A 14,545-nucleotide genomic window follows, 5' to 3' on the forward strand; every position below is an offset into this window, starting at 1 on the left:
ACTGCCGCCCAGTGGTCTGGGTGGTTTGTTTTGGGTAGACAGATCCTCAAACAACAAAATGTAGCCTACTTTGTTTTAAAATCAATTTCGTTTTATTCAAATACTGGTGTACAATACATGCATTGAACATTTACAGTGACAATGTAAAAACCACATCACATAAGAATGTTTTAAAAACCTAACTGAATTTGAAATATTACAACCATTAATTTACAAAATAGATGTTACTAAATGCAGAAGTGGTGGCTTCTGGAATCTGTAGCCTTCCATTCAAGATATTATACGTCAAATAACTGAAGCCGCATGTCAGAGCAGAGCAAAATTGGGATCAGCAATCCAACACCAGAGCAAATCCATAGATATGTCCCTCATCTCCTTTCAATTCATTATGCCGTCAATTTGTGTTGTGATAAATGTTGCTGTCTCTAAAATGTCTGCAATCTCATGGGGACCAGTCAGACAATCACTGTTTATTAGAGCAGTGGTTCTCAAACCTCTCCTCAGGGACCCCCAGCAGTTCCATGCCAGCACACCCGATTAAACGTAGCAACTAATCATCAACATCTTAATTAGATGAATCAGATGAGCAAGTTCAGGGCTACAGCAAAATAGTTAAGCATCTAGGGGTACCTGGGGATAGGTTTGACAAAACCTTGCATGAGTGAACCAGCTGCTCATTGAAGTTGTAGATGTCCATACTATTGAATTAGAATGAATTATACATTTCTATGATCCATACTCTGGAGAAGACCATCAGTCCTCCTCACACCATACTGGTTGAAGGTAAGATGTGCAGGGCGGAGGTGATGACAGAGAGAGCAATTAGCAGGAGAGGCTGAACCGGAGCTTGAAGCTGCCCTGACGATTTAGTCTTCAGCTCCACCTCAATAGGGAAGTGGTCACTCACTTCCAGAACCTGAAATTTGGAGATCAGTTTATTCTGTGTCATGACATCTACGACACAGGAAACAGACATAAAACAGGTGACTTTAGCATGTCTGGGATGTTCCATCTTCTCCTGGGGCTTTGTTGAAGATGGATAGGAGTTTGAAAGGCTAAATGAAAACGTTGTTTGTAAAGAGGAAAAGGAAGTATTACCCTTTCCTTTGAGAGTTTATACTCATTGGCAATGTTGAAGACCTGAGCTGAATAAGGTTTGATGGCCTTCAGGAAGCGCTCTCCGTGTACCACAATCCTAAGAAAAAAAAAGTGTCAAATAGAGCTGAAGAGTAATATGTTATTGGATCCATCAATACAGATTGGTTATAAATCAAAATGCCTTCATTTCAAAGAATATCATTTCAGTGTAGCTCATTTTCAAATTTCCACCCACCTGTCATAGGCACAGCTGGCAGTATCCCCAACAGTGGTGTCCACCTGGTCCCTGATCAACCAGAAAAATCCAGGTATTGAGAAAAGTCGGATGTTCGCCTTGTCCTGCCGGGTCATGTGCCCACAACCAGCATTGAAGGCTCCAAGGAACATCACGTTCTATGGTACAGAGTGGCATTACATTGGTGAGAGGAGTATGTTCCAAAAGTTAGATATTCAGAATCATGTAGCAAGACAGATAACTAACTGCATTCAGCTTACCGACAGACACTATGAAAAATAAGAACCAAACAGAAACACCAGCAGGTAGTTGTCATGCCTCACCTCAGTATTCCACTTCTTTTTGATTTCCTCAAAAACATCGTAGAGCTTGTCAATCTCCTTGATTGCATCAGAGGCCATAGTGTGCAGCGGGATCAGAGCAAAGTCTCCAATCACTGTTCAGAGGAAGATCAATGGAAGTTATCCAAACAGTACACAATGAATTTCAAATTCTCATGAACTTAACTAACCTGCTTCCTTGGCTTGAAATCTAACAACAAAGGGGTCTCTGGAGAATGTAGCCGCATTCCCCCCCTTTCTGTCAACGTACTGGTACTGATCTGTCAACTCTACGGTTTCATCCCTGTGGAGAGGCAGTTAGTTATAGCACCATTCGTTTAGGCTTAAAGTCAAGCAGGGTGACAGTTTAACTAGCATGTAGGCCCGAGAGTCAAAAGGTTAGGACAGGGGAGGCGGCATATTTAGGATCTCAAATGAATGCAAGTTTACGTCACGAGAGTAGCATTTATAAATGAAGAGCTGTAATAGATGTAAAAGAAAGCTTCCCTTACCTGTACAGATAGACATATTGCTCCTGGTCCTGAGGTGTTCGCCCCAGAAATCCACTGGAAACATATTTATAGTGATAGGCATCATATCTAAGAAGAAATTAACAAAAAAAGGGTTGGTCCATAAATTAAGTGAAAAGACTTAAATTATTTTCTTTATAATCAAAATGTATTTAAAGTGCATTTAACAAAAGCCGCAATACACTTTTATAGGAAACAATCAAAGAATACAAAACAATGTATATATGCATCACTGAACGGTGCATGAGGAAAATCCCTCAAATTAAAATCCGGCCCTCTAAACCAGTTCCACTGCTTTCCCCCCTCCCCCCATCAGGGACTGTTTTAGACCTGGGACACCAGGTGGGTGCAACTAGTCATCAGGAAGAACAGAAAACCCATCAGGCTCCGGACCTCGTAGGGTAAGATTGGAATATGCCTAAGGTAGAGTACTTGTTACAGTCATAAATAGAATTCAATGGATTCTCTTTCTATGGTAACAGTATCTAGATGCAACTGTACCTGTTGAGTGCCTCCACCAAAGCTTTAGTGGCATTGCCCTGTGTGTCTTTAACCTCCTGAAGGAGACAGATGTCACAGCGAGACACAATCTGTGGACAATCAACCAACCGGATTAGAACAAGAATGTCTAACAAATCATAGAAAGATACCTGGATGATTATAATAAAGTAATTGAGACTGATTTACCCAACAGTATGGAACTATAGTTAAAATGTTTGAGTTTAGTTCCTTCCTGGACCAGTCGTCATGAATAGCAACTGTATGATTGTGAAAAGACGAGGCAGAGTCTCACCCTGGTCAGAGTGTGCATCACCCTGAAGTTGGCTGATTTGGCATCGTCGAAGTTCTGGACATTGAAGGCACAGATCTTGAAGCTTGAACATGGCCCAAAAATACCAACGAGAAGGAGGAGGAGAGGAGAGGGGCAAGTCATGACTGAGCTGCTTGCTGTGAATGGAAAAGACATGCGAGATCATACATTGTTACTTTTGTTTTTACTACACTGAACAATACATATCCACAGTGCAGTCGGAAAGTATTCAGACTCTTTCCCTTTTTCCACATTGTTACAGCCTTATTCTAAAATTGATTTAATTTATTTTCTTCAATCTACACAAAATATCCCATAATGACAAAGCAAAAACTGGTTAGACATTTTTGCAAATGTATTTAAATGTATTTTTTTTTTTTTAAGTACTTTACATAAGTATTCAGACCCTTTGCTATGAGCCTCAATTGAGCTCCGGTGCATCCTGTTTCCATTGATCATCCTTGAGATGTTTCTACAACTTGATTGGATTCCAACCTGTGGTAAATTCAATTGATTGGACATGATTTGGAAAGGCACACCTGTCTATATAAAAGGTCCCACAGTTGACAGTGCATGTCAGAGCAAAAAAACAAACCATGGAGGTCGAAGGAATTGTCCACAGAGCTCCGAGACAGGATTGTGTCGAGGCACAGATCTGGGAAAGGGTACCAAAACATATCTGCAGCACTGAAGATCCCCAAGAACACAGTGGCCTCCATCATTCTTAAATGGAAGAAGTTTGGAACCATGCCAAGCGTCAGCTGGAGTGGTGTAAAGCTCGCCAACATAGGACTCATTCTCTGAAGTGATGAATCACTAGTCACCATCTGGCAGATGAATCTGGGTTTGGCAGATGCCAGGAGAACGCTACCTGCCCGAATGCATAATGCCAACTATAACATTTGGTGGAGGAGGAATAATGGTCTGGGGCTGTTGTTCATGGTTCGGGCTAGGCCCCTTATTTCCAGTGAAGGGAAGTCTTCACAAAAACAGCATACAATGTCATTCTACACGATTCTGGGCTTCCAACTTTGTGACAACAGTTTGAGAAAGGCCCTTTCCTGTTTCAGCACGACAATGCCCCCGTGCACAAAGCGAGGTCCATACAGAAATGGTTCATCCAGATCGGTGTGGAAGAACTTAACTGGCCTGCACAGAGCCCTGACCTCAAACCCATCGAAACACCTTTGTGATTAGGACTGCGAGCCAGTCCTAATCGCCCAACATCAGTGCCAGACCTCACTAACGCTCATGGCTGAATGGAGGCAAGTCCCCGCAGCAATGTTTCAACATCTAATGGAAAGAAAGCCTTCCCAGAAGAATGGAGGCTGTTATAGCAGCAAAGGGGGAACCAACTCCATATTAATGCCCATGATTTTGGAATGAGATGTTCGATGAGCAGGTGTCCATATCTTTGGTCATATTGTGTATAAATGCAACAATTTCAAAGATTTTACAGAGTTAGTTCATAAGGAAAATACACTTGGCCTTAATCTATGGATTTCACATGACTGGGAATACAGATTTGCATCAGTTGGTCAGATACCTTAAAAGAAAAAAAAAGGTAGGGGTGTGGATCAGAAAACCAGTCAGTAAAGATATGACCACCATGTGTCTACCATGTGTCTAATGCAGCGCTACACATCTCTTTCGCATTGAGTTGATCAGGCTGTTGATTGTGGCCTGTGGAATGGTGTCCCACTCCTCTTCAATGGCTTGGTGAAGTTGCTGGAAATTGGCTAGAACATGCTGTTGTACACATCGATCCAGAGCATCCCAAACTTGCTCAATGGGTGACATGTCTGAGTATTCAGGCCATGGAAGAACTGGGACATGTTCAGCTTCCAGGAATTGTGTACAGATCGTTGCAACATGGGCCTGTGCATTATCATGCTGCAACATGAGGTGATGACGGCGGATGAATGGCACGACAACGGGCCTCAGGATCGCATCACGGTATCGCTGTGCATTCAAAATGCCAAAAGATAAAATGCAGTTTCTGCCGAATTCTCTGAAACGACATTGGTAGCAGCTTATGGTAGAGAAATGAACATTCAATCCTCTGGCAACAGCTCGTGGACATTCCTGCAGTGAGCATGCCAATTGCGCGCTCCCTCAACTTGAGACATCTGTGGCATTGTGTTGTGTGACAACTACAAAATTGGCCGTTTATTGTTCAACACATGGTGCACCTTTGTAATGATCATGCCTTTTAATTAGCTTCTTGATATGCCACACCTGTCAGGTGGATGGATTATCTTGGCAAAGGAGAAATGCTCACTAACAAGGATATAAACTTTGTGCACATGGAACATTTCTGAGATCTTATTTCAGCTCATGAAACCAACACTTTACATTGAGTTTATATTTTTGTTCAGTATATTTATGTAAAAGTACTTAAATAGTATCTGTACTATTTATATTTGACAACTTTTACTTCACTACATTCTTAAAGAAAATGTACTTTTTACACTATACATTTTCTGACACCCAAAAGTACTGACACCCAAAGGGGAAATGGTCAAATTGGCACACTTATCAAGAGAACATCCCTGGTCATCCCTACTGCCTCTGAGTGTTGGAGTCTACCCCTGGCTAGCCGTAAATAAAACATATTAAGCAAACCAGACACCATTATCTTAAGACATTTTAAATGATTTACACTTACTTTTGATACTTAAGTATGTAATTGCTCAAATAAGTATATTCAACACCAAAACACTGACTTATTCAAGTAGTATTTTACTGGGTGACTTTCACTTGTCATTTTCTATTAAGGTATCTTTATACTTTTACTCAAATATGGTAATTGGGTACATTTTCCCACCACTGGGCCTTGTCAGACATGATTGTAGTTCTACAGTCGAAGTTGCGAGAGCGATACTACCATTAGTGATTCGCTTTCTCCCGAGCACCGACTGAAGTGATGCGCTCTCTCTCTATCCCTCCACTTTTGGAGGACCTGAGCCCTAGGACCATGCCTCAGGACTACCTGGCCTGATGACTCCTGGCTGTATCCAGTCCACCTGGTCGTGCTGCTGATCGTTTCAACTGTTCTGCCTGCGGCTATGGAACCCTGACCTGCCACCTCGTCTTGGGCTCTCCCATGAAAAGCCAACTGATATTTACTCTCAAAATGCTTACCTGTTGCACCCTCTACAACCACTGTGATTATTATTTGACCCTGTTGGTGATCTATGAACATCTTGAAGAACAGTCTGGCCTTAAATGGCCATATACTCTTATATTCTCTACCCGGCACAGCCAAAAGAGGACTGGCCACCCCTCAGAGCCTGGTTCCTCTCTAGGGCGTTATTCCCTAGGTTCTGGCCTTTCTAGGGAGTTTTCCCTAGCCACTGTGCTTCTACATCTGCGTTGCTTGCTGTTTGGGGTTTTAGGCTGAGATTCTGTATAAGCACCAACATTTTATTTATAAAAAAATAATATTCCAGCCCCGTCCCCACAGGAGGCATTTTGCCTTCTGGTAGGCAGTCATTGTAAATAAGAATTTGTTCTAAACTGACTTGCCTAGTTAAAGGATGAATTTAAAAAATCTGTTGATGTTAAAAAGGCTTCTTAATTACACTTGATATTGAATTCCAGCGTTTTCTAGTGTTAAAATACTCCTTTCGAATCCCCCACTTATCCATGTGGTTACTTTCAAAACACCCACTTTTCCTCAGATGCACCGAGATGACATATCAGTAGGGGCAGCACAGAGACCATGAGGGATGACGTCGTAGCTGGACCCTATTGAAAAGAGAGGTGACACACCTGTGTTAGCGTGACATGTAAACTCAGCAAAAAAAAGAAACGTCCTCACTGTCATCTGCGTTTATTTTCAGCAAACTTAACATGTGTAAATATTTGTATGACACTAACCAGATTCAGGAACTGAGACAAACTGAACAAGTTCCACAGACATGCGTCTAACAGAAATTGAATAATGTGTCCCTGAACAAAAGGGGGGGGGTCAAAATAAAAAGTCAGTATCTGGTGTGGCCACCAGCTGCATTAAGTACTGCAGTGCATCTCCTCCTCATGGACTGCACCAGATTTGCCAAGTCTTGCTGTGAGATGTTACCCCACTCTTCCACCAAGGCACCTGCAAGTTCCCGGACATTTCTGGGGGGGGGGGGGGGGGAAGACCCTAGCCCTCACCCTCCAATCCAACACGTCCCAGACATGCTCAATGGGATTGAGATCCGGGCTCTTCGCTGGCCATAGCAGAATACTGACATTCCTGTCTTGCAGGAAATCACGCACAGAACGAGCAGTATGGCTGGTGGCATTGTCATGCTGGAGGGTCATGTCAGGATGAGCCTGCAGGAAGGGTACCACATGAGGGAGGAGGATGTCTTTCCTGTAACGCATAGCGTTGAGATTGCCTGCAATGACAAGCTCAGTCCGATGATGCTGTGACACACCGCTCCAGACCATGACGGACCCTCCACCTCGATCCAGAGTACAGGCCTCAGTGTAAAGCTCATTCCCTCAACAATAAAGGCAAATCTGACCATCACCCCTGGTGAGACAAAACCGCAACTTGTCAGTGAAGGGCACTTCACAGTACGGACATTGCAAATTATTGCCCTGGCCACATATGCAGTCCTCATGCCTCCTTGCAGCATGCCTAAGGCACGTTCATGCAGATGAGCAGGGACCCTGGGCATCTTTCTTTTGGTGTTTTTCAGAGTCAGTAGAATGTCCTCTTTAGTGTCCTAAGTTTTCATAACTGACCTTAATTGCCTACCATCTGTAAGCGTCTTAACAAAAACGAGGGGCATGTCCATTAATTGTTTTTGATGCCTCATTGAACAAGCATGGGAAACAGTGTTTAAACCCTTTACAATGAAGATCTGTGAAGTTATTTGGATTTTTACGAATTATCTAAGGCAGGGTCCTGAAAAAGGGACGTTTCTTTTTTTGCTGAGTTTAGTTGTGGAAGTGTGGTTTCGGATGGAGGCACCCATAGCTATACGGATCTGTGCAAAACTGCTATAGTAAGTCTACCTTTTATTTGAAGGATTTTTTCCACTCGCTTATGAAAGGTAAGGGCCATATGTTTCGAAAGCCATATTGAAAGCAATAATTAACGTTTCTAAAACTTTAAAACACAGCGTAGGGATTGTAGTTCACATGAGCAAGTCATGAGCTAATCGCTGACAACTGTACTAAGAAAGCCCCAGCCCAGACAAAAATTGGTTTTATATTGGATATTCAGTTTGTCAATAGCTATTGAACAAAGTATGCCATAACTATGAAAAGTGTATATTCTGAATCAGGGGTGGATGGAGATAAATACACGTTTACACATAAGATTTCAGATTTCAATAGCTCTTACACAAAACGATCCATGACTATGAAAATGTTGTATTTTGAATCAGTCGAGGATGGACAATTCCACAGCTTCTTTTTATAATTTTTTTGTATAAAATACAGTTCTATTTTCAAAAGCTCCAACACCAGGGTTTCCCCAAACTCGGTCCTTGGGACCCTATGGGGTGCACATTTTAGTTTTTTGCCCTAGCACTACACAGCTAATTCAGAAACAATTAATAATCAAACTTTTACAATACAAATCAGTTGTGTAATGTTAAGGCCAAAACATGCACCCTTTGGGGTCCTGGGGACAGAGTTTGGGAAATTATGCCTTACACAAAGCATGCCATGACTATGAAAATTATATATTCTGAATCAGGGGAGGGACAAAAATAAATGTTCATAGGAAGAGCTATTGAATATTGAAAGCCCTCCCCCAAAAAGAGGAGAATCTAAATCAGTCATGGAACACTTTGTGTAAGAGCTATTGGCCAACAGTCATGTCATGATTGGTTCAATAGCTATTGACAAGAGAAACCCAAATATCCAATATAAAACTAATTTTACCTTGGTACTTCTCCAAGGCCTAGTTTCCCATAGCAATGGCATTTAGGCTTACCAATGCTCTGCCATTTCCTGGTTGCTAAAATTCTAACTTTGCCTAATTTCAGTTTTTACAAAACAAACAATGTAGAGTGTAGAGAATCATTGGACCAACTAAACCGAAGAAAAATATTGTATTTCCAACTGGTGTACAAAACTGAAAGTTAAAGACGCAAACAAAACTTAAGAAGCATAGAAGCACAATACTGATGACGGAGCAGCTCCTAGACAGTAGCGGTGCGTGGGTAAAATCAATGGGGGAGCACACCCCCAAAAAAGCCATATTACAACCTGTGTGTTGTGATTGAACAGGTTATAATTGCATTATTTGCTCTTTCATATGCCTTTCGACCGTGATATATAGGCCAAGACAATAAGAAGACAGTGGCAGAATAAATTCAACCACACCTTTGTTTCATCACAAAACCAGATAGTAACCTCTGTCTGGTGAAGTCCACAAAGCATATTGCATGTAACAGACAGTTAACATGACCTACAGCATGGTCAAGCATGTTAATGTTTTCAACATTTTCGGACCACTAAACTATTGATTTAGAACCACAGAGTTAACGCAAGTTGTAAAGAAAACAGGAGCTGCCTCCACTATTCCAGCACACTTTCATCATCAAATCACCTATGCTTAGTCTAATAATGACAACTAAAAGAAACCAAAAACAATTTAGTCCAATCAAAGTAAAACAATTTAGTCCAATCAAAGTAAGCTAAATATGATGTGGCTGTCCATGGTTATGGTGTGTGTGTGTGTGTGTGTGTGTGTAGTGGTGGATAAAGTACCCAAATGTCATACTTGAGTAATTTAAGTAAAGTTGTCTTAATAGAAAATGACTCAAGTCAATATACCTAAGTATCAAAAGTAAATTAATTGCTAAAATATAATTAAGTATCAATCACTTCAAATTCCTTATATAAAGCAAACCAGACATATAGCCAGGGGCAAGCTCCAACCCTCAGACATAATTTAGAAATGCAGCATGTGTTTAGTGAGTCCACCAGATAAGAGGCAGTAGGGATGACCAGGGATGTTCTCTTGATAAGTCTGAATTAGACCATTTCCCTGTCCTGCTAAGCATTCAAAATGTAAAAAGTACTTTTAGGTGTTAGGGAAAATGTACATACTTTTCTTCAGGAATGTAGTGAAGTAAAAGTATAAAGTTGTCAAATAAGTAGAAGTACAAATACCAAAAAAGTAGTAGAAGTACAAATACCAAAAAAGTAGTACTTCCAAATATTTTTTACTTAAGTACTTTACATCTGTGTGTTTGTGCAAGTAAAAAAAAAACATGTTGACTCAACCTACTTGTAGAGAAACACCAATGTCATCTTCTTTCATGTTGATGAAATGGTCTATCACTGTCATACACTTTTTTTTGTTGTCCTAGGCTACCTGGTTAAAATGCTTGCTCGCTAGCCTAACTTCCATTCATGGGCAACGTTAGCTAGTTAACATTAGCCTTCTACATCTAGCTACGTATTGAACTAACATCCTCTCAGGCCAGGGACACAACAAACAATGTATGAATTAATGGTTGGATCAGAATAGCCGTTATAATCATTGGCCAGTACAGAGAATTAAGTAAAACCACAGATTTTGCTTAATTCTAGCTAGATAGCGAGCTAGCCACCGGAGGACAACTAGATGCAACAATTAAAGTTGTTCCTGTCAATGACATATGCTCAATGCGATTTGATAGGATAGACACCAAATCCAAGCCGTCTTCCTTAGACTTTTTTTGGGGGGGGGCGGGTGTCAGGACAATGCACACTTGTGCTTGCTCAGTTTAGCTCAAAGCTGATTAGCTAATTTATACTTTTTTTTGTCAAGTGAAGCAAAATGCTCGCTGGCTTCCCTTGCATTCAATGCTACGTGGGGCAACAATGTCATACTCTTTTGGACCACAGAGAGACAGGGGCACGGTTTCTCTCACAGATGTTTTCTCCTGTGAGATGCAGTCAGCATATTGCGAATTGAAGGAAAATTATTAAACAGTCGAAATATACATAAAATATATGGGGAGGGGGGGTCTGGCTTTCCCTTGGCCTCCATGAATATACCCCACTGCTCCTATAAAGATATTGCCTATGGCTGCACATATTTGGCACATCATTGCACAAGTTAGGCTACACATGTAATATTTAGAGAAATTACAGACAGTAGCATACAAGTATCAAAATACAACTCATTTGATTTACCATTAAATATATTTCAATATGATAGGCCTGTAGACTACTGTAGACTCTTAACCCAGTTGTTGTGTTGGTTTCATGTTAACTCATTCTGTGTTCCCGGTCCAAAATGACCGCCTCATAGCTGATTTATAAATCCATAATAATACATATCACCTAATGTTGTGTTAGATCGTTTTAATCAACTTTAAAACTTGTAATGTTCACAAGAACTTAACTTCTATTTGCTATTTATGGCCTGTAGGCCTCAATGACCTGAGCTCATACAACTCATGAGTTTATCAATTTATTATTTTGACTATAAACAAATACTCAGATGACAGTGCTAATTATCACAGACTACTTTGTGTCAAAGTTTAACAAGGACTCTCCTCCTCACCAGTGTCATGATCAAAGATATGATCAAGAGCCTCGCATACAGTTTATCGTTTGGTCATTGTGGTGACACAGAATGAATTGTGAACAAGGCCTCAAAAAAACTTTATATACCAGAGCTGCGAGAAAAGTTCTATGTAATATTGTTTCAATAATATGATTATTTGTGAGAATGCCAACAGGTGTGGTTTCCGTGGGGTTTTCCATGGAAGCCAAGATGGGGAGTAAGGTGTGTGTGTGCTCAAACACACATGCCTCTGGGAGAGGAAGTGTCCATCTGATGAATGGGCATGTGCCTGAACTCAATTTTCTACACTAATTGTAGTCTTCCCCATTAATTTCTAATGACCGGTCAAGGGAACACCAAGGGTGTACAAAAGTTAAATAAAACACCCAAAATGTAATGAAAATCAACTAAATGCATTTTGTATGTTCATATGCCCTGTGTGGACAAAGTCATGGAACCGTATGACAATAAGATTACATGAACTACATTTTTCAGAGAGAACTTGTAAATCGGTCCAATTCGACCGGAAACAGAGCAGGAGGGTTAATGCAGTCATTTCGGTTTTAATTTTTAGCATATTCTGACGCGGGAGGGTAAAAATCAATCTGACGAACTTTGCTGTTCTACGAGTCGTCTGAGACAGGCGTTATGTGCGACGTTAATAGCGATTGTTTATTTGAAACAGCTCTAAAGATGCTCCAACGAAGGACCTAACGTGTGTGTGGTTAAAGTTAGATATAAGTCTGAGAATTCAACATTTGTCTATAAAACATTCACACCAGCAGAAAAGTGATTAGATGCAGAGACTCAAAAGAAGCAGACAAAACTCGGCGGCAGGTAGAGCGTTGGGCCTGTAACCGAAAGGATGCTGGATCGAATCCCTGAGTTGACAAGGTAAAAATCTGTCGTTTTGCCCCTGAACGATGCAGTTAACCCACTGTTCCCCGGTAGGCCGTCATTGTAAGTAAGAATTTTTTCTTATCTGACTTACGTAGTTAATTATTTATTTATTTTTTAAAGCAATTTCCTCCATGATAGTTTGTAGGCAACAACAAAAGCATTGAAGCAGAATTACATTTAGAAGCTTTTGGTGAGCAAGGTGAAGATACAATATTTGAACAGAAACAGTGAATATCATTAGTCTACCTTGTTTGAAGAGAATTTGATGAATTCCAGGTACACGGTGTTGAATTAGACTAATCTTTAAACACCTTGACAGAAGTCCCGTCTGGCTGCCGCTGGGTGTAGGGCAAGTATCCGTTTTCACCACACCTTTAACACATCTTCCTGTCAGGTGATGTCCCGATCCGCTTCCTTTTTTTGTTCTTGTAAACTGGAGTCTACCAGTTACACGGTCTGACTAAATGCACTGCAAACATATGGAAAGTTAACACTCAAAACAGAATGTTGAATACAATTCTATTTGAACGTACTCTACCGGTTGTCTGTGCGGTTGGTCCTTATGTGCATCAAAATTATAGAAAATATATCTGCCGGAAAGTATTATTTAGCTGAATTTTTTGAGCGCCGGTGGGTGTATGGTTTTGTCAATTTATATTTTCAATCTCCTGATGTATTCGCATGTGATGGACACTATGTAAATAATCGCCTAATGTAATAGGAGATTGCCGGCAAAAAAATGCTCGCTTGCAATTTTACTGCACATCGCCCGCTGATATATAATAGCTAAACTGTGGTTCGGTTGGCAATTGTTTATAAATTGTGCAAGTGTTTACTTTGCATGCATCAATAGATTGAAAATACAAAACCAGAAATACAATCCGACAGAACCATATACACACCAGCGTTCTAAAAGTCTGGTTAATAACACTTTCCTGTGGATATTGTGTCTCAAATTTCCACCCACATAAGGATGAAATCAGTGGACAACAGGTCAAATTCAAATTACGTTTATTCAACAGTCCGACTTGTAAAGGGACTGTTTGGAATTTGTGCCCCTATATGTTAGAGAAGAGCGAGGAAGGAGACTCTTCTCTAACACTCTTCTCTTAGTGCGCAAACTACACAGATCTGAGTCAGTCATGGCCACTTCTCAAATATCTTTAAATAAAAAATATAAACATGTCATTCTTACGTGACAGCTTTACAAATTCTCAAATAATACTTCTTACATAAACACATATTTTCATGTGGGCGATCAATTAATTTGGGACTTTTAGCCTAACTTACAATAAACACCAATAAAACATATTTGAGAAGTGGCTATGACACCAATCCACCAGACTGTCTAGTAAATCTCCAAAATTATTAAATTGTTCTATTGAGAAAATTTGAATTTTTCTCCTCAGTGGAAAGCAATCTGAAAATGTAATAGTCTTATCAGTGCTTTGTAGAAGGCACACATCTGTAGATTAAACATATTTCAAGCAGTTAATGAATCAATATTTATCAAGCATCTCACCCAAACATTCAACTGTCTGCAATGTTATGTTTGCAAGTGTGATTATGGTACAGCTGATGCATCTGTCTCTCTGCACATTCCTCTGCCCAGGCATTGCTGACACAGGAGGAAAGCTTGGCATGGGCCCTCTAATCCTGAAAAGGTTCTACAACTGTACCATTGTAAGCATATTGACTGGCTGCATCACTGCTTGGTTTGGAAATAGCACCGCCCTCGATCGCACAGAGAGTTGTACGCCCCCCCCCCCCCCCCCCCCCCCCCCCCCCCCGCCGCCAACCAGGACCTCTATATCAGGCGGTGTGAAAAATTGTCAGACCCCAACCACCCAAGCCATAGACTATTTTCTCTGCTGCCGCACAGCAAGAGGCACTGGTGCATCAAGTCTGACACCAACAGGCTCCTGAACAGCATCTATTCCCAAGCAATATAATAAATAGCTAACAAAGTAGTTACCTTGTATCTTTATTTACCTTTTATTTCAATATTTGTCTCTATGCACCTCACTTTTTTTCCCCCAACATGTAACAGATTGACGCTCTCTCTGCACTATTTATTCTTTCTGCAGTGAGGATTCATCCTCTTCAGATAATTATTTTGTAACGTATCTGTTTTTAGCT

General features: G+C 40.7%; 1 protein-coding gene across 2 annotated transcripts; it reads right to left on the bottom strand.

The window, feature by feature from the left end:
* Positions 1 to 69: 69 nt before the first annotated feature.
* LOC129861245 (deoxyribonuclease gamma-like) lies at positions 70 to 12,889 on the bottom strand. 2 transcript variants are annotated; one of them, XM_055932487.1, is made up of 10 exons: positions 12,653 to 12,889; positions 6,668 to 6,744; positions 2,977 to 3,131; positions 2,685 to 2,773; positions 2,166 to 2,252; positions 1,845 to 1,957; positions 1,657 to 1,769; positions 1,334 to 1,491; positions 1,099 to 1,195; positions 70 to 916 (listed from the first exon to the last, which is right to left on the bottom strand). In XM_055932487.1, the coding sequence occupies exons 3-10, from the start codon at positions 3,115 to 3,117 to the stop codon at positions 764 to 766; spliced, it is 951 nt and encodes a 316-aa protein (XP_055788462.1). In that variant the 5' UTR covers positions 3,118 to 3,131; positions 6,668 to 6,744; positions 12,653 to 12,889; the 3' UTR covers positions 70 to 763. The 2 variants fall into 2 exon arrangements, with proteins under 2 accessions (XP_055788462.1, XP_055788461.1); XM_055932486.1 differs by lacking the exon at positions 6,668 to 6,744 and having other exon boundaries at positions 12,653 to 12,886.
* Positions 12,890 to 14,545: the final 1,656 nt, after the last annotated feature.

The sequence above is a fragment of the Salvelinus fontinalis genome, chromosome 8, assembly GCF_029448725.1.
Source record: "Salvelinus fontinalis isolate EN_2023a chromosome 8, ASM2944872v1, whole genome shotgun sequence".
Taxonomy (NCBI): Eukaryota; Metazoa; Chordata; class Actinopteri; order Salmoniformes; family Salmonidae; genus Salvelinus; species Salvelinus fontinalis.